Genomic DNA, 23167 nt, shown 5'->3' with positions numbered 1-23167 from the left:
AAGGAACACTTAGACACTCTTGGTGGGAGTGTAAATTGGTTCAACCATTGTGGAGGATGGTGTGATGATTCCTCAAAGACCTAAAGACAGAAATACTATTCAACCCAGCAATCTCATTACTGGGTATATACCCAAAGGAATATAAATCATTCTATTATGAAGACACCTGTATGTGTATGTTCATTGCAATAGTATTCACAATAGCCAAAAAAATTGAATCAACATAAATGCCATCAATAATAGACTGGATAAAGAAAATGTGGTACATATACACCATGGAATACTATGCAGCCATAAAAAAAGAACAAGAGCATGTCTTTTTGCAGGGACATGGATGGAGCTGGAAGCCATTATCCTTAGCAAACTAATGCAGGAACAGAAAACCAAATACCACATGTTCTCACTTATAAGTGGGAGATAAAGGATGAGAACACATGGACACACAGAGGGTAACAACACACACTGGTGCCTATTGGAAGGTGTAAGGTGGGAAAAGGGATAACATCAGGAAAAATAACTAATGAGTACTAGGCTTAATACCTGGGTGATGAAACAATCTGTGCAACAAACCCCCATGACAGAAGTTTAACCTACGTAGCAAATCTGCACATGTACCCCTGAACTTAAATAAAAGTTAATAAAAAAGGGTTTGGAATTAATTCCTAGGATTAAATATTATTGCTTATACTCTACTATTCTTTTTCTGAAAAAAATAAATCTTTCTTCTATATTCAAATGTCTGCTCATTTTCTATATTCAAATATCTGCATTTCAGTATAAAGAAAATTGCATTACTATATCTGTTAGTGTAAATTAGTCTAAATTAGGGATACACACTCCTCACTGAGCTCTAGACCACTCTAACTTCCATTGGATATCTGCACCTTGATATATCGTTCACCATGTCTCAAGTTCAGTTTTGCTGAACCTGAACTCATAATCTTCACCTTAAACTACATTCTTATCCAGCATTCCCTATCTTGATGGCTATGATCACCAGCCTCTCTCATTGTAAAAATCTGCCTAACACCTTCCCTTCCCTCATCTTCCATCTCCAGTTCATTGCTAAGCGCTGCTGATGTTATTCTTCAAATATGTCTTAAAGCAGTCTACTTCTCTCCATCTTGGCTCAGGCACTTTAGTCCAAGCTACCATAACACATACTCTGAAATACTGGCTCACAGAATCCACTCTTGCCTCTCCCCCAAACCATTCTCCAAAATGCATTCCAAGTATTTTTTAAATTTAACTGAAAATCTGATCACATCAAGTGTCTTCATCAACACATCAATGGCTTCTCCTTAAGATAAAGACAAAAGTCCTTAACATGGCCTATACAACTCTACAACATTTTTCCATGCTTATTTCTTAGCTAGCTACAATATTTTCCTCCATCCCTACGCTCCAATCACAATTCCTTCAATGTGTCCATGTTTTATCCCATCTCAGAGCTTGCCACATGCAGTTTCTTCTGACTCACATGCCCTTCCTTGGAAAGACTGCCTCTCTTTTGATTAGCTAATTTTCTATAATACTGCAGACTTCAACTCAAATATCTCTTGATACCCTCAACTACCAGACCAGATCAGCTCTCTCACTATCCATTTACATAGCATCCAGGATTTTTATTTCGTGGCACTTACCATGTTTTGAAATTAATACTCTCTGAATTGTTTATCACCTGTACCTAGAATATAGTGTATGATGTTTATTGGGGGGCTCAATATTTTGAGTGGATGAGTAAATATATTACAGACAGCTAATTATTTAAGATTTCATTCTCACATTATTGCTAAAAATGTAGATGAAGTAAAAGTAGATTGAAATAGGAGGACATAAACATGTTGGTGCACTTTACATCACATACATGGATTATGTTTTTGTTTGTTTGTTTTTAGATGAAGTCTTGCTCTGTCACCCAGGCTGGAGTGCAGTGGCCTGATCTTGGCTCACTGCAACCTCTGCCTCCCAGGTTCATGCGATTCTCCTCCCTCGGCCTCCTGAATAGCTGGGATTACAGGCGTCCATCACCAAGCCCAGCTAATTTTTGTGTTTTTAATAGAGACAGGGTTTCACCATGTTGGCCAGGTTGGTCTGAATGGCTGACCTCAGGTGATCCGCCCACCTTGGCCTCCCAAAATGCTGGGATTACAGGTGTGAGCCACCATGCCCGGCCCATGGCATATGTTATCAGTAATATGTAAGTATGGCTTCAGTCAAGTCAAGGAAGTTGAAAGTAACAATAAAAAAAAAGTCATCAGGATCCAAAGCTGTGGGAAAAACTCAACTTCTGCCTCCTGGGTTCAAGCAATTCTCCTGCCTCAGCCTCCTGGGTAGCTGGGATTACAGCTGCCTGCCCCCACCCCCAGCTAATTTTTGTATTTTTAGGAGAGACGGGGTTTCACCATGTTGGTCAGACTGGTCTCAAACTCCTGACCTCAGGTGATCCACCCGCCTCAGCCTCCCAAAGTGCTGGGATTACAGGCAGAGATACTTTTAGAAAATGTTTTCATCTAACTCAATACCTCACTATCCCTCCTGATATTCTATCTATAATAGCAACAGTTGTGAAATGCACTAGATTCTAACATTAACACTAGATCCATTAAAAGTAGAGCAGAAGAGAGTCTGGATACAGAAATTTCACAAATAATTATTGGCTGCCATCAACATGTGTAACTCAAGCATAAAGTTGTTTCAGCAGTAGCTTAAGTTTGGTTACTAATGCAACACCTCTTTGCATGCAACGGCCTATTAAATCATCTTCAACTTTAAAAGGTTCCCTTTGTTTTTAAACGCTTATAATAAACAAATATATATCAATACCTTGGCAGAATTCATTAACTTAATAACTTCAATATGTTGTTCATACAAAAATTTCTGGCAAATAAGAACTGTACATTACTGATGTGACAACGTACACAACCCAATGTTGACATAATTTTTCAAAATGGGATCTCTGCTATAACTGAACTATATATAATAACTTTATTCAAGAATGAATTTCAATGATAGGACAAAACTTGATAAAATGAAGAAATAAACTATTCTATGCCAGAGTTCAGTAAACCCCGTGTATACACCTGAAAAAGCTCAAACTTGCCTAGCACACAGAGAGTCCGAATTCAGTTGGGTTTGTGTGAAAGGGGTAGGCTGAGCCCTAAAAAAGAAGTGGATAACCCACATAGGCAGACTTCCTTATTTTATTTACTTTTTTCTGCTTCAGCCTCCCGAGTAGCTGGGACTACAGGCATGTGCCACCACGCCCAGCTAATTTTGTTTGTTTTTAGTAGAGACAGGGTTTCACCATATTGGCCAGGCTGGTCTTGAACTCCCGACCTTGTGATCTGTCCTCCTCAGCCTCCCAAAGTGCTGGGATTACAGGTGTGAGCCACTGTGCCTGGCCAACTTCCTTATTTTAAATACCATTTCCCACTAAAAATAAAACCAGCAATTCTTTGAAAAATTGTTAATATTATATATAGGACTGGAAGTGTATAAGATAAAACTGGAATAGACTGTCATATCAGAAATCAAAGATTTTGTCAAAGACTAATAGTTCCATGTCAAAAAGATTCAGAAATCAATTTGCAGAGGCTCCCACTGGCCAAAGACAGAGCTTGATCATCAACAGGAGTAATAACTATAATAGGTTGAAACACAACAATTATGTTTAAATCTATAGGTTTATAGTAATGTTAAAATCATTAGTCACCTTTGAAAGATGCTAGAGACTCAACTCATTATTTTGAAAATTTATAAATGCATTTCAAAATCTAGTGGCTTATCCTGTCTTTCTTACATATGCCTGAAGGCAATCAAGTAGATAATGAAGAGAACTTTCTATATAGAAATATTCCAGGCCAGGTACAGTGGCTTATGTCTGTAATCCCAACACTTTGGGAGGCTGAAGCAGGAGGATCACTGGAGCCCAGGAGTTCGAGACAAGCCTGCACAAAAAAGCAAGACCCTCGTCTCTACAAAAAAAAATTAAAAATTAGCCAGGTGGTGTGTGCCTGTAGTACTAGCTATTGGGGAAGCTGAGGTGGGAGAATCACTTGATCCTGGGAGTTGCAAGTTACAGTGAGCTATGATCACACCACTGCACTCCAGCCTGGGTGACAGCACGAGACTCTGTCTCAAATAATAATAAATAAATAGAAAATTTAAAAAGACATTCCAGCTAGTAAATGAAGGGATAGTAAAATTAGAATATCACCATTTTGCCACCCCCAAGAAAATAATAATCTATGAAATAATTATCCATGGCTGCTAGAATCATAGAAAGAGGCAACCATATTATGTGTCTCTTGGTGAAAGTACATAATACCACTTATTAAATACTTTTACCCAAATAGCAAACCTGAATCACATACAGACTCTAGGCCTAAATAATAAAATAAGAGAAATACAAATGACAAAGAAAAATGTTAAGTGTCATTATAAAGAAGCATTTAGTAAAATCTAAGCTTTAGAAAACTACAGATAAAGCCGAATTCTGCAGTAGATAAATTGAAAGAAAAAAAAAGGCAAAAGGGGGAAACTAGATTAAAGGAAACAAGAGGCCAGCTGCAGTGGTTCATGCTTGTAATCCAGCACTTTGGGAGGCTGAGGTGAAAGAACTGTGTGAGCCCAGGAGTTCGAGACCAGCCTGGGCCAGATGGCAAGACTTCACCTCTACAAAAAAGTAAAAATACTAGCCAGTCATGGTGGCCAACACCTGTAGTCCCAGATACTCTGGAGGCTGAGGCAGGAGGATCCCTTAAGCCCAGGAGTTCGAGGCAGCAATGACCCTTGCTCACATTACTGCACTCCAGCCTGGTCGACAAGGTAAAATCTGTCCCTTATTAAGAAAAAAAGAGAGAGAGAGAGAGATACAAGACACTGGTAGCAATTTCAACCAATTTCAATGTCCTAGCCTTATTTTACTCCTTATTCAAATGAATAAATTATTAATAACAGTTTTAAAAGAAATGAAAAGTAAAATGTATAAAAATTAAGATGCTGTTGTTATGGGTAAATTCTGTCACCTCAAAATTCTTATGTTAAAGTCCTAACCCCAATACCTCACAATTTGACTGTATTTGGAAATAGAGCCCTTAAAGAAGTGACTAAGTTAAATAAGGCCACTGGGGTGGGCCCTAATCCAATCTGACTGGTGTCCTCAAAAGAGGAGGAAATTTGGACACACACAAGAGATCCAGGGGCATGTGTGCACAGAGGGATGACTATGTGAAGAGGCAGTAGCAGGATGGCCATCTGCAAGTCAAGAAGAGAGGCCTCAGGAGAAGTTAAAACTCTGAGAAAATAAATATTTGTTGTTTAAGCTACTCAATCTGTGGTATTTTGTTATGGCAGCCCTAGCAAACTAATACAGATGCTAAAATGATGAACAAGTCCATCATTTAATTAATCTTGAAAAACACATGGGAATACAGAAGTGGATATACTGTGGATCATGGGGCAATAAATCCCAACTCATAAAATGGAGAAAATCAAACCTCCTGATGGGAAGGTGTGTCATAAAAAATTTGAAGAAGCCCCAAAAGAGACTATGAATTTTCTTCTCTTCTCACTTATAAACACTATCTTAGACCTAACCATATGCAAAAGTGTGTATAAATGAGGGCAAGGTTAGGTTGCTGTTTCTCTTGGCCAGTCAACTAATTCTATTCATACATTTTTTTTCTAGTCAATGAAAGGGACACTTTATTAAGGCTCCAGGGCCATGGGGCCTGGGCAGGAGGCTGCCCTCCGAGGAAGGAAGAGCTTTCTTTGACCTTCTTGGGGCACAGGCTTTTGGTGTGGCCACACTTCTTGTGGCAGTTGACAACACAGGGGTGCAGGTGAGCACAGCACTTGTGGCAGATCATCTTGTCGCAGCTGTATTTCTAGGTGAGCTGGCAGAGGGAAGACTCAGTAATGCACCAGGTGCACGGTGGACTGTTTTTGGATGTTGTAGTCTGAGAGAGTGCAGCCATCCTCCAGCTGCTTGCCAGCAAATATCAGACGCTGCTGGTCAGGTGGGATACCCTCTTCGTCTTGAATTTTGGCTTTGAAATTCTCAGTGGTGTAACTGGGCTCGACCTCAAGGATGATGGTCTTGCCCGTGAGGGTCTTCACAAAGAGCTGCATAGCTGCGTCTGCAGCTCAGCCACCTTGTTGAGGAAAAAGAGGATGGCGGATCTATTCATACTTTTATAGCGAGGTCATATACAATTTCACCAACTAGAATATAAAAATATTATTACTAGTGATCTGAGTTATGTGCAACATTGGAATGGATACTACTCATTCCCTTCCACTGACTTCCAAAATTCCATGCCAATTTACCATTAACTTTCTCTTTCTTCTCATTATAAATTATCCACCTTATTAAAAGACATGGCTCTGACAATTCCAAGTTTCAGCTGCCCACTATGTTCCCATCCACTTCATCTTTTAAATGTGTTTAAAGCATTAACAACAGATTGTGTTTCACCCTAGAGACAGCTGGGTTTCAAAAAGAGGAAGAGAGGTAGAATGTTTCATAATCTCACTCTATTGTCCAAGACAAATGTGCTATTGTATTACATGTGAAATGTCATCTTTGAAGTCTGTTAAGGGTGTGCTGTGAAGTGAGCCATCTGGAAAACACAGTGTAGACTGAAAAATAATTATAAACCAGTTTATTACATTTTTCCAGTTAAGCCTACCATGACAGCTGCTAAAAACACACTATGTAGTATAAAGGATAAAAAGACTCTGAAGTCGCACAAGTTATACCCACCTCCAACCATGATTAGCTAGTATACAAGTCACTCAACTTCTCTGATCCTTTAGGCTTGTCTGTAAAATTGAAATATGGACACATGCCACAGAGGAGTTTTATGAGTGTTAAATGAAACAACAGTTGTAAAGCACTTGGTACACAGTACACAATAAGTTTGATTTCTCTTCTCTTCTTCTAAATATAGACTATATAATATTCTTTATACAGAGAATATTAGATAAAATCCAATCATATTTGAAAACCAGGTTGAGCAGGTTGGTTTTTCAAAGAAATCCATTGAGCTTCCATAATGTTCTTTCTACTTGATGGGAGAAAAGGGGCTTTGGAAGATCAAGTGTGAAGCTTTAGAATTTTGTCTGGAGCTGGTCAGGACCACCCAGGCATGAGTATAAGCAAAGCGCTGTCCGTGGTGCTAGTAAGCGCGAATGCCCCCGGCAACATTCTCCCTACCCAAGGTTGTTTTGCATTCAGTCAACTTGCTTCGCAAAGCTCACACGTCTGCTTCGTGGAAGATTCTCAGTCATTCTACTTACTCATTGATTCTTTCCCTATCACCATTCTTTATGTCCCCCTCAAAGAAAAACATCATCTTCCCTTTCCTTATCAACTCCAAACAGTTTTCATTTTTCAGAGACATTTACTACCTAAGAAAATGGCTCAGGAATTGGCTCAGACTATCTTGTCCTAACTTTTTTGATAGGTTTCAGAGAAACTCAAAGGTCAAAGCAAAAGCGTAAGAGTAAAAGGTAGAGAAATTAAGAAACCGAAGACTAGGAAATGGTGGTTGGATGGGAAAGAGAAAGAAGTTGTTACTAATGCTACCCGGTTCCCTTCCCTGTCCAGGTGGATTTCAGCTCTGTTGAGGCTCTGTCAGTAGATTTTCAGCCCTAACCACCACTTCCATGGGCCCCATTGCCTTTAAAATAAAGAGCTTTTTAAAATTCTACAGGGATTTGGGGTAATGAGGAGTCAGAGCTAAGGTTTAAAAAAAAAAAAAAAAAACTGTGAAGACTCTCATTTTGCAATACGCAAGCAATTGCCCTCCTGTTAAGACTTTTTCTTCCTCAGCACTCCGAACCAAAATGATTCTGTAAATAAAAACTGTTCACTTTTAGGAGAGGTCCACTTATGTAGTTCCTCACCAAATTTTTAGGCAACAAATCCGTAACTTGTGGTTCTCTTCCTATCCAATGTAGCATCCGCTGAAATGTTTTAAATATTTAAAGTAATAAATGTTGATTCAAACTCACCCAGGAAGATTAGAAAGAAAAAAAAAGCACTTGGCATTTAAATCTTCAGAAGAGAATTTAATGACAGGTTCAGCCTGTTTAATGACAAGCCCAGCACCACACCCCTCTCTTATGTTTCATTATTACTGCATAAATTTCCTTTATTACTCATGATAAAAATAAAATACTTGACAAAGTGGGTTTAAATAGGTAAGAGTGCAAAGATTTACTGTGCAAATATGATGAAACTGGGATCTCAGATTCTTAAAGCACAATTTTTTTTTGTCTTGTGTGCTAGGTTGCCACTCACAATCTCGAACTAGTTTCTCTCTCTCTCTCTCTCTCTATCTCTCTCTCAAGGGTTGTATCCATAATGCAAACATGGAAAGAATTAAAAAGCACATGCAAAACATGATTCTCGGGATTTTTCTCTATTTTTATGGTTGACAAATTCAAATAGAAAGACACATCCAAGAGAAAACCGCTAAGGTTGACACAAGATACGAAACTTGTGAAGTTCAAGTACTGCCTGGGGATGAATTTAACTTGTATGACAGGTGCAGAGCTGTCGCTCTCAGACATCTTAAGAAAGACGGAGTTATTTTCAATGTCTTTCTCTGGGCCACAAGGGAGCCACTAACGTCTCCACAGTGAAACCAACTGGCCTAAGGCTGAAGGAACAGAAATCCTCTGCTCCGCCTACTGGGGATTAGGAGCTGAGGGTAGTGGGTTAACATTCCCAAAATATTAGCCTTGGCTTTACCGGACATCCAGCGAGCAGTCCAGCCGGCATTCCTGGCGGCTCCCTGGCCCAGTCTCTGACGCATGCGTCCCAGCACCTTTGGGCAGGCTTCCCCTCCCTCGTGACGCGTCGGCCGAGGCCTGGCCTCCCGGCGAGCACAGCGGACAGGGGGCGGAGCCTAAGGGGGTGGGGAGAGGCCGGCCCCTTGGCCCAGCTGAAAACGGAATTCTTTGCCGGCTGGCTCCCCACTCTGCCAGAGCGAGGCGGGGTAGTCAGGACTCCGCGACGCGTCCGCACCCTGCGGCCAGAGCCGCTTTGAGCTCGGCTGCGGCCGCGCTAGGCGCTTTTCCCCAGAAGCAATCCAGGAGCGCCCGCTAGTTCTTGAGCGCCAGGAAAAGCCCGGAGCTAACTACCGGCGGCTCGACCATTGCGCGGGGCCCCAAGCCGCAGAAGGACGGCGGTAGGGTAATGAAGCTGAGCCCAGCTCTTCTAGGAAGGAGAGAGTGCGCCGGAGCAGCGTGGGAAAGAAGGGAGGAGTGTCGTTAAGTTTACGGCCAACGGTGGATTATCCGGGCCGCTGCGAGTCTGGGGACTGCGGAATGCGCGAGAACAAGGGCATGCCCAGTGGAGGCGGCAGCGATGAGGGCCTGACCAGCGCCGCGGCGCGGGGACTAGTGGAGAAGGTGCGACAGCTCCTGGAAGCCGGCGCGGATCCCAACGGAGTCAACCGCTTCGGGAGGCGCGCGATCCAGGTAGCTGGGGCCCCAGGGCCTCGCCGGCAGGGGGCGCGCGAACGCGGGGCGCGGCCTCGGCGGGTCGGGGCTGGAACCAAGATCGCCGATATAGATTTGTATAGCAGTCTCCCTTGGCCGGAGGTGTGCAGCCCAGGCGTAAAACAGGCTTTTATCCAGCAAAAATTCTAAAGAGAGACATTGAAAAATCCACTGTTTAAGCTTTTTTAGTGGTTTTTGTTCTGCCATCTCATCATCAGAGATGCAAGGAATAGATTGAATTGGGGCGAAAAGGCGAAAAGGAAAGGTTATTTAGGGAGGACGATTATCTTGTCTGTTTGCTTTCAACGATAAAGATAAGTAAACTATAAGTTACACATTCTGGATTGGATTTAAGGAATTCTACAAAATCATAGTACATGGAAAAAATCAGTGTAAACTTTTAAGCTACTATATGAAATCTGTTGTATTGTTTTCTCATAGAGGCTAATTGAATTCAAAGGAATGAGACCGGAATCCTCAGCCACAGCACTTAGTTCCTTTTATGTTAGCAATGTCTTATGAGTGATGCATAAGAGAAAAAATATATAGTTCTATAGGTTTCTCATTCTTTAATTATCATACTCAGTGCCCAGATTACAAAAATATTCCTGCAGCAACTGTTAGGTCCTTTTTGAATGGCAAAGGATCTTCATAAATAATGCATCCTTATCTTCATTGTTAAAATACACTTATTCAATGTTTACGAATCCTGCTTTAATTAGTACTGATATTTTTAATTTATTTTACAATCTAGGACAATGCTTTTGTACTTTACTGTTGGCTATTGGCCATATTCAGTATTCACCTCACTATCACCCTCCAAAACTAAGCTAATATTAAGGGATCTTGTTAATAGTGTAGATTTTAAAGAAGTGTTCATTTCTTTTGAATTCTTAGAATAGTGGTATAACAAGGGATTTTTAAAGGAGCAAAACTATTGTAAAGTGCTTCTTAAAAACTTAAAATTCTATTAATAATTATAAAAACAAGTTATATATGTAATTCACCATTTTCTGAAATATTAAGAACAGCTATTTTCCCCTCTTTTTTCTATGTAAACTATCCTTACATCACTAGTAGATATAACTTATGGTTTTCAAGAGATGAAATGAACATTTCTAATATTAATGAAACAAGCTGACAAAACGAGAAGTATACTGCCTTTCAATTAAATGGTATATTTTAAAGTACATAAACCCATAACAAATAACTCAATTTTAGACATTTGTTACCAAAAATTGTCTTATAATTAACTTAAAATATGACAGCAAATGTTTTCATAATGTTCATGTTCACAAAGGACTGCTACAGGATTACTCCTGCAAAACATCATTTTTTTCTAAGTTATGCATCATCCTGATTGCTAACATCCAAGCTCTATTTATTTATTTATTTATTTATTTGAGACGAGGCCTCACTTTGTCAGCCAGGCTGGAGTGCAGTGGTGTGATCTCAGCTCACTGCAACCTCTGCTTTCAGGGTGCAAGTGATTCTCCTGCCTCAGCCTCCTGAGTTGCTGGGACTACAGGCACGCCCCACCATGCCCAGCTTATTTATTTATTTATTTATTTATTGTAGTACAGACGGGATTTCACCATATTGGCCAGGCTGGTCTCGAACTCCTGACCTCAGGTGATCTGCCCACTTTGGCCTCCCAAAGTGCTGGAATTACAGGCATAAGCCACTGTGCCTGGCCCAAGCTCTTTTTATATAGCAAAATATTTACTGTTTAACGTTTTTAAATCTTAGCTATTATAAAATCCTGTAGTATATATCGTTAGTTTTATGTTACATTAAAAATATTACTCTAAAATAAAAATGATGAACTGTTTATTAAGGAAAAATCATTTATTCTTGTAATTATGTAAGATTTTGCATGATTTAATTTGCTTTTCCCTTCTAATCTCCAACTTTGGCTCAAATTATCACAGTACAATCCAGTTATGAGCACAGACACATGACAAACAAAAGCCTTCCACATGGGATTTGCTATGAGAACTAAATAAATTTTGAAAAGAAAGGAAGAAAAAAGAAACTTAATTGTTTATTTTCTCCCCTAAACCATTACTCCCAACTTCTAACAAACAGTAGTTGAGTACCTAATAAACATTTTTAGACCTGGATTATGGAGGAGGGGTCAGGAAGGCAAATAATTTAAAACTTTAAAAGCCAAATAAATTTAACTCTGCCCATAAATCACTTAACAAAATAGATTCCCATGTTCCGATGGAAATCAAGATTTGTTTTTCCACAATGACGATCATCACTTTACCATCAACTTTCTTGTCTCTACATGTTTAGAGAATAAAATGGCATTTAATTTGTACTGAGTGGAGTATAACCTGAAGGTGGGGTGGGAAAGCGGATTGCATCAGCAAATGAAGAAACACCAGACACCAGAGACCTGAACACCTCTGCACTGGGTGAATACTTCACAAATAGGTGTTTCTTTAAATGGCTCCACCTGCCTTGCCCCGGCCGGCATCTCCCATACCTGCCCCCATCCTGGCTCTGACCACTCTGCTCTCTCTGGCAGGTCATGATGATGGGCAGCGCCCGCGTGGCGGAGCTGCTGCTGCTCCACGGCGCAGAGCCCAACTGCGCCGACCCCGCCACTCTCACCCGACCCGTGCACGACGCTGCCCGGGAGGGCTTCCTGGACACGCTGGTGGTGCTGCACCGGGCCGGGGCGCGGCTGGACGTGCGCGATGCCTGGGGTCGTCTGCCCGTGGACCTGGCCGAGGAGCGGGGCCACCGCGACGTTGCAGGGTACCTGCGCGCGGCCACGGGGGACTGACGCCAGGTTCCCCAGCCGCCCGGTTCCCCAGCTGCCCACAACGACTTTATTTTCTTCCCCAATTTCCCACCCCCACCCACCTAATCCGATGAAGGCTGCCAACGGGGAGTGGCGGAAAGCCTATAAGCCTACAAGCCTGTCTGAGACTCGCAGGAAGGAGGAGCCAACCAGGAATAATAACCTTCCTTACATTTTTTTCTTTGTCTGGATCTGGCCCTCGATACTCACCATGAAGCCAAACACAGAGACGCAGATTTCCAGGGATATTTAGGAGTGTGTGACGTTCCAGAGGTTTTTCTGAGGGAAAGTGCATATGAAATCCTTGACCGGCCCTGGTGGCTACGGAAGAATCTTCCGATGGAATGACTCCAGCGCTGAGCGGGAGAAGGCAGTGATTGGCATTTGGGTGGGGGCAGTCGATGCGTTCACTCCACTGTCTGCTGAGGAGTTAAGGCGAACCCACAAGTTAGGCCCTAGAGGCAAAAAGGAAAACCTGAAGACTGAGGACAAAGTGGACGAGGGCCGAGGTAGGCTTCAGTAAGTGCCCGGCGGCGCTTTAGTTTGTGTGCATGGCAAGTAACACGCGAAACGACACTCTCTGGAAGCCCTGGAGACCCGCGCCCAACTCCACCAGATAGCAGAGGGGTAAGAGAGGATGTGCAAGCCACGACAGATCCTAAAATCCCTGGATCACGACGCCGCAGAGCACCTTTGCAGAGGGTGCTGGCCTTTGGTCCAACTACACTGAGAGATTCCCGCGGCGTTCCGGAGGCAGACTCCACAGGATGAGGTGGTGGAGTGGAGTGAAAGCAATTTTAACGGTTAACTGTAACATTTTCTTTCATACACATATACACACACACGCTAGGATGCGGAAATCGCCTTGTGACTTGCTGCTTTTTGATTTTGTGATATTTTGTACTTTTTAGTTGTTCAGCAACTGTCTTATTTAATGGGGAGATTTTAAGTAACATTATAACTGGTGGCTCTCAGTTAAAATGTGAGGAAGAACTACAGCTCTTAAATGTAGCAATGGCGCTGTTGCAAACTCAGTGCAAACGCCTAGATTGCTTTCTTCTTAACCTATTTATTTCTTTGTTAAATTTTTCTGATTGTTTCCTTTATAGAGTGTCTCAGGGTGCAGAGGTCAGACTAAGAAATATCCCAAATGTCTTTTAGAAGATAGATGCACGTATGCAGTAAATTGTCTTGGCATATTTCCCAAAAGATTGCTGAAAAAATAGATTGACTATAAAAACTTGAAAATATGTGATGGCTCATGGGATGTCCTACTATCTACTGAACAATCTAAAGGTGCACTGCTTTGGGATTTAATTTCCAGGGTTGCTTTATCATTATATCATTGGAACTGATACTTCACTGCTTTCATAAAGAATTAACAGAGATTGAACTCCAAGAGGTGGGTAATTTGGTTTAAAAATATATGTTCATGGATTTACCACTAACTCCTGAGAAATGTTAAAGGTTCACAGGGGTTCCCTTCTCTCAACATTTGTAATAATTGCTCAGAAGCAATACCAGCAATTCATAAAAACTGCTTACATATGCCATAGAAAATTAAACACAAAATTTATACATGTATCATGCTTCTAAATGCTCATTCCACTAGATACACATTTAAAAGATAAAAAAGGAACGGAAAAAAGTAATTTGAGAGTGGAGACTTATAAGAAGGAGTACATCTGAGTTGAATACACAAATCTTTACTTCTCTACCAATTCCTATTCCCAAAGTGAACATATTACTGGGGAAAGTTAGTTGAGAATCAGATCTTATATTATTGGGGAAAGGATATATTTATTGACATATAATCTGTACCAGGTATGCATTAAAATATATTTGTTCATTTAATACATAAACCTGAGAGGTATTGTTTCCCAGATGAGGACAATGAGGCAAAGAAATATCAAATAACTTGCCAAAGATCACGAGATATTCATTCCATGGGTGCACAAAGTAAGTGCATCTAGTTCCAAAGCTGATTATGGTTGTCTTGCTTTTCTTCCCGTTGCACCAGCTTGTCCTCCAAAATCAATAATGATACACATGAAGATAACTTAAAAAAAAAAAAAAAGCAGAAATACACAGTGATCTCCCTTGTAAGTTCCTAAGGAGGCTTTTCTTTCTCTAACTTCTAGTGAATATAAACAGCTTGTTTGAAAACTATTTTAAAATGTCAACAATATGGAAAATACCCCCCCCAAAAAACACCTATAAGAACCCAAATGTTTGGAACAAAGATCATGGAACCTCCATTTTCAAACTGAAGCACAGAGACAGAAAATATATTTCTAGTTATCACTTAAGCACTCAGTCATTAGAGGTTACAAGAATAATATTTTTAAAGTTACAGTATTTTACAATTACTAGAAAACATTCTATGTAAAGGAAGTCAGTTGATAATTTAAAATCTCCTGTTTGATTTATAAAATCCCTTAATTTGACCTCTATATCTTAAATTCCAAGACGTTTAAATTTGTTAGTTGCATTATACTGGGTCATGAAAAATTATCCCTTGAAATAGATATGAAACATGTTACTTCATTTCTAGTTTAAATAACTTGTGGAATCTTTCCTAATGACAACCTGATATAAAGGGAAACTAAAGAAAATGCTATTGTGGATCCCACAGTACTATATTACACTGCTTTTTAGTTTTGTTAGGTTTTTTTCGGGGGGGGGGGGCGGGTATAAAGCAAACCTAAAACATTATTGGGTATCAATTACCACATGGTTGTATTGAAATAGTAACTTATCGATGCCATGTAAAAATTAATTCCATTTTTGAAGCCACCAGGCAGACAGGTTTAGCTGTTTCATCATACATTAACAGTATGTTTTACATACTGTTAAATTTGTTAAGGATTTCACTTTGAAGGATACATGCAGAAACATATAGTTACTATTTTCATGAGTCCTGCTTCTGGCTCCATTGTGGAATTACAGAAAATTAAATATACCTGTTAAGTTTGTATCTAAGTCTAAGACGTTACCAAGGTTTATACAAATTCTACTGACATTTATTCCAAGAAGATCTGGAAAGTGAAATAAATTTATAAATTTAATAACATTCATTTGGCTTCATTTTTGTCTTTTTCACCTAAGTGGATTAATTTTTTAAAGGGTATTTTGCTATTAAATCAAAATTATGTAAAATTTCCTGTGCCTTAAATGGTTAAAATTAGTAATTTCATAACTAAGGAATGAAACAGTTTCAAGAGGAGAGCTCGAGACTGATAAAACCCCAAATGCCTCTAGGAAAATCTATACTTAGGAATACTTTCATATTTCCTTTCCCTAGTATGGCAAACACAATATTGTGTCCAGGGCCAAATAATTTATCGTATGAAGCTAGGTAACTGACCTTCAGCAAATATATGCAAAAACTAATTTCATTTACACTTACATTGAGATTGCCCTCCCTTTTTTGAAAATATTAAAAACACACTGTGTGCATTGATATGTGGTAAGTCAGTAGGGTTCTTTTTTTCTTTTTGCTGACTCTATAATTACTCCCTCAATTATTTTAAACAGTGAAAAATATACTCATTTTCTTTTTATGCTTTACCAGAGATGGATTTTTTTAATCATAGGGCATAAGTTTTACAATGTTCAATACATTGCCACTCTATCAAAAGTGGAGCAAGTAGAACTAATGATATGCAAAACTTAGAGACGTTATCTGAAGAAGCACTCATGTGAACTCCCTTCTGGGGCAAATGTGAAAGCCAGTATCTTCTAAAGTACAGTGAAGTCTGCCCTCATGTTTTATGTCAGCAACTAATCATAACCAAATTCTGACACGTTTACTAGATTTTCAGTATTAACAGAAACTGTTTAGTTATTTGATGAAAACTTGGAAAATAATGCTTAGGTTGGTGTAATTCACGGTGTTCAACTACTAAGCTACAAATAGATACCTAGATACACAATCACATATATATGAAAATAAGACAATTTTAATTTTAGAAATTACTTAAAGGAGCAACAGTTGAGCCTCAATACTTTCAGTATCTTCCTATTCTACTCATAACGACAGGAAAGGAAGAGGGAATGAAGAAAAGTGAAACTAGGACTTGACTGGAAGATAGAAGACCTAGATTCCCACATTGGTTCCTTAACTAATTCAACATATGAGTGCTAACTCGTGTAACATCTCTACTACTATCCTTCATACCTGAAAAGTTTCTATAAAACTTTTCTCAATTTCAGCTATCCAAATGAAATTACTCCTTTCTTGCCTCTTAAATTCCCTACTCAGGAGATTTTAATGTCATTCCTTTTATAAGGAAAAAAATACTTCATTTTACAGAAACACAGTAACTTTCAAACATAGGCCCTATTAATTACATAATAAAAGAAAATTTGAACTAATACTAGTGCCACTAATTAATAATATGTAACTGGCACGGAGTGTACATTAAGCACATTAATTGTAAATTAATGTGTGGGTCAAAAAGTACCAAGCCTGACTTACTAATTTGCGGTGTGAACTAAATGTAAAACAAAGAGTTTGCTGGAAAAAGAACTAAGAACAATGTATTAAGATGACACGCTGACTACCTCACAGCTATTCACATTACACTAGAAGTTTACAAAGGACCCCAAACACCTACTAATCCACTTCCCACTCAGAAGCCCCTGGCATTAGACTTCCAGTAGGTATAAGGAGTCAGCTCTGGCACAGAAAATATTTTACAACAGAGTTCCACTCAAAACTTTAAGACCAATTACAGTAAATAAACTATGTCTTATTTTTTATATTTGGCCTCCTCCCCAAATGCATAATCTATCTATCATCTCATTATCAGTGCTCTGTATTATGATGTTGTTGGGGCTACTTCCTCTAAACCCTGTCTTATGTGACCTCTGGGTCTCCATTCCGTTTTAAACAAATTCCCATCTGCCTTCTATCTGTGCGCAAATTCTTCTATCCCCTTAGCTAAAAACTTTTAGTCTTGGCTAAAAACTGGGTCTTCCTGATCATTCCATTCCACTTCTTTCTGCACTAGATAGTAGGTACTGAGCTATGGATAACAGAATAGGAGTCAGGACCAAGAATGAGTTTCTGGTATTTAGGTAGCTCTCAATGTAATCCCAAACCAAATATGTAAGGATAATCCATTGTTCTTCAGTTTTCTCTCCTCTCTTAGTATAAATAAGATACTTGCATTTTTTCTTTCATTAAGCTGCAAGTACTGTTATTATTTGTTATTATATATTTTAGAATATAGTTATAAGCAATAATACATAAACATAAAAGAAGAAACAGTTTATTCTGTTCACAAACCCACAGACAAGTCAGCAGATTTTTGTCAACACAGAGTTTTCGTCTGGAGGGTGACTGTTGGAAAGATGTATATGGCATGGCTTCTCAATCCATCTGAGTTCTGAGTTTCTAAGCTCTATCACTTTTCCTAGGGCACAGAGGTACCCTTTTGCCATTCTCGGAATCTCCTGCCCAAATGCCACCTATAATATTTTCTGAAAAACATTTGATCATCCTCCATTACTTGCTAATCTCTGGACTGCCTTTGATATTTAGATTTATCACAATAAGCCTATTCCAAAATTAGTAGTTTCTAATATGTTTAAATACCACCATAAACAGAAAGATTTAAGGTCGTCCCCTTTCTAGGGAAGCATAACACTTTATTACACATTTGCTCCAAGTGTTTCTTATGTCTATAAGAATGGTGTTTGCCTCAGTAGTCATTTGAGGGCAACAAGTTTAAAACCCCTTCCATTTGAGAAAATTATTTCTCAACCCTGGCTCCACGTCAGAATCACCCATGGGGATGTTTTAACATTTAGACTTGCTGATCAGCTCCAGGTGTACAAAATTAGAATTTCTAGGTTTGAGCCCCAACATTCCTGTGGTTGTTATTTAATAATTCTTGCTCATGGTAAACTTTCAAACAGTCCAGAAAGCAAAAAGTGGTAAGCAAAAATCTGAAACTTTCCCACTCTCACTCTTACTACCCAAAGGTAACCACTATTAAAAATATTTAATTATCCTTCCAGAAATATAAGTACATATAATTGCAAACATCTCTCCTCCAGCACGTGTATTTGGAAAACATGAATGGGATCATACTATTCTGTCATTTGCTTTCTTTAATTAGCAATAGATCTTTGACAACTTCCGTTGTCAGTGCATATAGATGTACTTCATTATTTTTTATGGCTGCACGGTTTTGTATTTTATGAATGAGCCCTAACAAAAAAATAAATAAATAAATAAAACAGTCTCCTCACAAGCATGTCAATTGTTTTTCTCTTTCTTGCACTTTGTTTGCTAATACACACAGCTATAAAGAAACATTTCTGCATACTTATACAAGTTGTCTGTAGCAATTTACATAGGAGTGAAATTGCTTTAGCTGAAGTTACACATCTAAATGTGTCTGTGGGTGTAAAATCTATCCATATATACATATGTATCCATACATAAAATACATATATACATAAGTATGTATATATGTGTACGTGTGTGTACATCTTCCCATACTTAGATATGTGTGTACATATGTGTATATAAACATATGTATTATATATGTTTCATACATGAGTTATAGGAATAGAATTGCTGAGTCGAAGGGTGTATATAAGTATATAGATATATACATAAACATATACATATGAACTATATATAATATATAGTATGTATGTGTGTATATATTTCCATACATTATTTGTGTGTCTTTACATACTTAAAATAGTGGAATAGCTGAGTCAGAGGGTACAAATATGCACATACAGTTTTGATAGATATTGTAATGCTGCCTTTCAAAACAATTATGCCAAGTTGTAATAGTAAGAGTGATTGTTTCCTGACAACTTTGTCAAAGTAGTCTTTTTTCTTTTTGCCACACTTGTGGTTATATGTCATTGTTTCTGTTTACATTTGTTTATTAATGAGTAAGATTATCTTTTCATTTTTTTACCATTTGCACATATTCTACTATAAACTATTATATCCTTTGCCCTTTTTGATTCAATTGTTGTTTTACTGGATTATGTATTTACTTATAGAGTCTAGTAATTAATCTTTTAACGTATATGATCAAATAATTGTTTTTTAATCTTGCTTATGGTATCTTTTTTCTTATGACTTTGGGGTTTTGACTTTGAGTATGTGCAATGTTAGGAAAGTTTCTCATGAAATTTGGATAATCAAGAGTTACCTAAGGGATAAAGCTAGTGTCCTAGGACATTAAGTTGCGGGAGGAGGAGAACAAGACAAGGGATATTCACTAATATTTTTCTCTCCTATCTCCACCTATGGAATGAATTCACTGATCTAAAACAGCAAATTGTTTACCCCTGTTAAAAAAACTCAATTAACTCAGGTTTTTAGGCCAATGGAAGATAACCCCAAAAAGTTCCAATATTCAGTGATTCTGTCTGTGTAACTGACCCACAGATAACTCACTCCCTATCGAGCCTGGCCTTTGGGACAACAAAAAGGGCACAAGGCTTGTAGCCCAAAGGCCTTCCTGATGATTCCAGCCCTGGCTCTTGCTGGCTGTGAAGTATTCAAGATTTGAGCCTTTCTAGGCCTCATTCTTTTCACCTGTAAAACAGGAGTAATAATCCCAATTTTGAAAGGCCACTGTGAGGATAAAATAAGTAATATAAGTGAAAGTGCATGCTCAGTTCTTCATTACTAATTTTTTGAAGAGCACATAGCCAAAACTCACTCCAAATTCCAAAAGGATTTGGAATACCACATACCCATTGTTATGCTAGAGAGTCATCTTCATCATTGTATTTTGCTGAGACTAATATTAAACTTAAAATTCCCCTGCATACTGCAACTGAAAGAGAACAGTTATTGGGCAGCAGCAGTGGCGGAAACTAAGATGGAATTTCAATGTTCAAATTTTAACATTTACATTTTTTGAACAGAGAGCTTACTATGTAATTATCCTCTTATTCAGATGGCATTCCTCTGAAATAAGCAATTACCCTTATCCCTAGGTCTAGTTCCTGTGGAGAGAAAATGATTATACTTTGAGCTATATGGGTCCAATAAATAAAAACAGATCCCCCAATTTAAATTTGATCCTCAGAAAACTAAGGGTCAGAGAACCCCTCAGGCACCATGGGATAATATGATGGTTAATTTGGTATGTAAACTTGGCTAGGCTGTGGTACGCAGTGTCTTAGTCAAACACCAGTCTAAATATTGCTGTGGAGGTATTTTTTAGATGTGATTAACATTTAAGTCACTAGACTTTAAAAAGCAGATTATTCTCAATAATATGGGTGGTCCTCATCCAAGCAGTTGAAGAGCTTAAATGACTGAGGTCCCTCAAGGAAGAAGAAATTCTGCCTCCAGATTGCCTTTAGATTCAAGACTTGCAACATCAACTCTCCCCTGTGTCTCCAATTTGTCAACCCCCACCATCTTCTGAGATAATTCCTTAAAATAAGTATTTTCTCTCTCTCTCCCTTTCTCCCCCCCTCAACATATGTGTGTAGACATATAATGTATGTATACATAAAATTGTATACACACACAGAGTCATGTGCTGGATAACGATGCTTCAGTCAACCACAGTCACATATTGCTGGTGTCCCATAAGATTATAATGGAAGTGAAAAATTCCTACCCCCTAGTGATGTCATAGCTGTCCTAAAGTTGTAGCACAACATACTACCTTTTCTATGTTTAGGTATGTTTAGATATAAAACTATATTCTGTTACAATTATCTACAGTATTCAGTATAGTAACATGTTGTACAGGTTTGTAGCCTAGGAGCAATAGACTATACCATATAACCTCGATGTATAATAGACTATACCATCTAGGTTTGCATATGATGTTTGCACAACAATGAAATCGCCTAAAGATACATGTCTGAGAATATATCTCTGTTGTTAAGCAACCCCATGACCGTGTGTATATACATATACATATGTGTGGCACGCACACACACACGATTGGTTCTGTTTCTCTGGAGAACTGACTGATATAGATAGCGACTTCAAAAGATGTTTAATAAGTTGCCTTTTCTCCTTCCCCCACCATGCTTCATTGCAACAACTAGTTACATTGTCTAGGCCCAAAAAACTCTTCACCGCCCCCACTCCATTCCTCCAGTATCTTTAAATGACACTATGCTGGCATCCGACATCCTTTTTCTTCCAAGATGAACTAACCCTTTCTAAAGCGCCCTTCCTCTGTAGGACACAAAATCTAATGCCCTCCTACAGAGGCAGAGGCCGGGTGAAGGTGGTGGGAGGAGGGGAATGCTGGGGGCGTGGCATAGGTGCACAGGAAGACACATAGAAGGATCTGGTTCCCATGGAGCTGACATTCTACACAACAAAAAAGTAAACAAAGGAAAAAATCACGGTGGTATGAGGGTGCCTGGAAAGGGAAGCATTTCTGAGGAGGGGCTACTTCAGAAGAGACCTGAAGGAAAAAGAGCTAGATTTGTGAAGAGGGAGAAAGAGCAGTCATGCTAGACAGACAGGTGGCATGTGGCCCCAGCACAAAGCACGGTGTTGGGTAAATTCTAAGTGAACTCTACCTACCGGTGAGGTGCATTTGTAAATATCTAGATAGATATTTAGAGTGGCCACGTAAGAGTGATCACTAAATCTCACTTTATCCAAACGGCCCCGTTTTGTCTTGGGTTTGGACAGAGGTCCGGCAGCGAAGTCAAGTGATGGGGCGGGGGATGGGGAAAGGGAAGTCTGCCGCTCCTCTAGGCTACCGCACCGCCTTAAGTGGGTGGCTCCGCCAGTGCAGGCCTCACTTTCCTCCCCTGTAAGGTTGGGGGGCTTGACTTCTGATCTGTAAGGCCCTGTCGGCTCACGCTGTGGTTCCACTTCTTCAACTAGGCCACTAGGCCCAAGCGCATGAACAGGAAGCCACTGAGAAGCCGGCCACATTTCCAGGTTCCGGGAGCTGGGCCTAGTCCCGTATCCTCTGGCACACACCCAGCCACTCAGGCCGCGGGTCCAGCCCGCGAGATTTAGGACAGATCCAAGCAGACCGCAGGCTCCGGGTAGGGGCACCGGGTCAGCGCGCCGGCCTGAAGGCGGCGTCCTGGGCTCGACTTCCCGCGCGCGGAGAGCCTGCGAGCCCGCGTCCGAGTTCCTGGCCGAGAGCCGAGCCTCGCTTAGACCGCGCTCAGGACCCGGCTCCTCCGCATTCTCGGGCTACCCCTGTGTCCTCGACTCACCCCTCCTTTCTGCCGCTCCTTCCTTTCCTTGCCCTGCTTTTACTGTTCCCAGACAGGACCGCTTTTCCTGTGCCCCAGCTGGAAAGGAAGAAGGGAGAGAGTCCAGAAAGGATCGGCGATGTGGAAGAAAAGGGGAGGAGGGGACACGGAGGGGGAGACAGGAGCGAGAACGTACGCCTAGGAGTCAGGCGGCGGGATCAAGGGGTGTCGGGGTGTCTGGGCGCCTGAAAGCGTGGAGGCTGCTGCAGTCAACGGTCGCCAAGACAACCATTCTACGCGAGGACGCGGCGACAGGAGGGGAGCGGCCCGCAGGGGAGGAGAGCGCGGGGGGAAGAGGAAAGAGGAAGAAGCGCTAGATGCTCTGCGCCTGTCATGAAGGTTAAAACCGAAAATAAAAATGGGCTAGACACAAAGGACTCCGTTCTTGTCCCAGCCCGGCGCCCTCGGCGAGCGAGCAGCTGGGAGGGGAAGGGGCGCCCGGACCCAGTTGGGACCCCCGGGTGCGACTCCACCTACCTAGTCCGGCGCCAGGCCCGGCCCGCAGCTCCCGCAGCGCCAGCGCCACGCCGTGTCCAGATGTCGCGTCGGAGGCGTGCAGCGGTTTAGTTTAATTTCGCTTGTTTTCCAAATCTA

At 40.3% G+C, this 23167-nt stretch overlaps 1 protein-coding gene, 1 long non-coding RNA gene and 1 pseudogene across 15 annotated transcripts in view; 1 reads left to right on the top strand and 2 right to left on the bottom strand.

Moving 5' to 3' along the window:
- LOC140712945 (uncharacterized) overlaps nucleotides 1-23167 on the bottom strand; it is a 239437-nt gene that overhangs the window by 215526 nt on the left and 744 nt on the right. For 6 of the 14 annotated variants that reach the window (XR_012094816.1, XR_012094808.1, XR_012094809.1 and 3 more), the window contains exon 1: nucleotides 23051-23160. This is a non-coding gene — a long non-coding RNA (uncharacterized lncRNA). Of the gene's footprint in view, nucleotides 1-8764; nucleotides 8928-12541; nucleotides 18945-23050; nucleotides 23165-23167 lie in introns of those variants that run through there. The other 8 variants (XR_012094806.1, XR_012094813.1, XR_012094818.1 and 5 more) reach the window with 6 other exon arrangements.
- Nucleotides 5480-6421, bottom strand: LOC140713068 (ubiquitin-ribosomal protein eL40 fusion protein-like; annotated as a pseudogene).
- On the top strand, nucleotides 8982-14415 carry CDKN2B (cyclin dependent kinase inhibitor 2B). Its single transcript, XM_073021675.1, has 2 exons — nucleotides 8982-9495; nucleotides 12053-14415. Exons 1-2 carry the CDS (start codon nucleotides 9343-9345, stop codon nucleotides 12311-12313), a joined length of 414 nt encoding a protein of 137 aa, XP_072877776.1. The 5' UTR covers nucleotides 8982-9342; the 3' UTR covers nucleotides 12314-14415.

Source organism: Chlorocebus sabaeus, chromosome 12 (assembly GCF_047675955.1).
Source record: "Chlorocebus sabaeus isolate Y175 chromosome 12, mChlSab1.0.hap1, whole genome shotgun sequence".
In the NCBI taxonomy this organism is placed as follows: Eukaryota; Metazoa; Chordata; class Mammalia; order Primates; family Cercopithecidae; genus Chlorocebus; species Chlorocebus sabaeus.
This window is presented reverse-complemented; position numbering and strand designations above follow the sequence as displayed.

What these genes read in the sequence shown, in the direction of transcription:
- CDKN2B (XM_073021675.1), top strand. Translation starts at nt 9,343, where the DNA reads ATGCGCGAGAACAAGGGCATGCCCAGTGGAGGCGGCAGCGATGAGGGC. An exon ending in TCGGGAGGCGCGCGATCCAG is followed by an intron (nt 9,496 to 12,052) that starts GTAGCTGGGGCC and finishes TCTCTCTGGCAG; the next exon opens with GTCATGATGATGGGCAGCGC.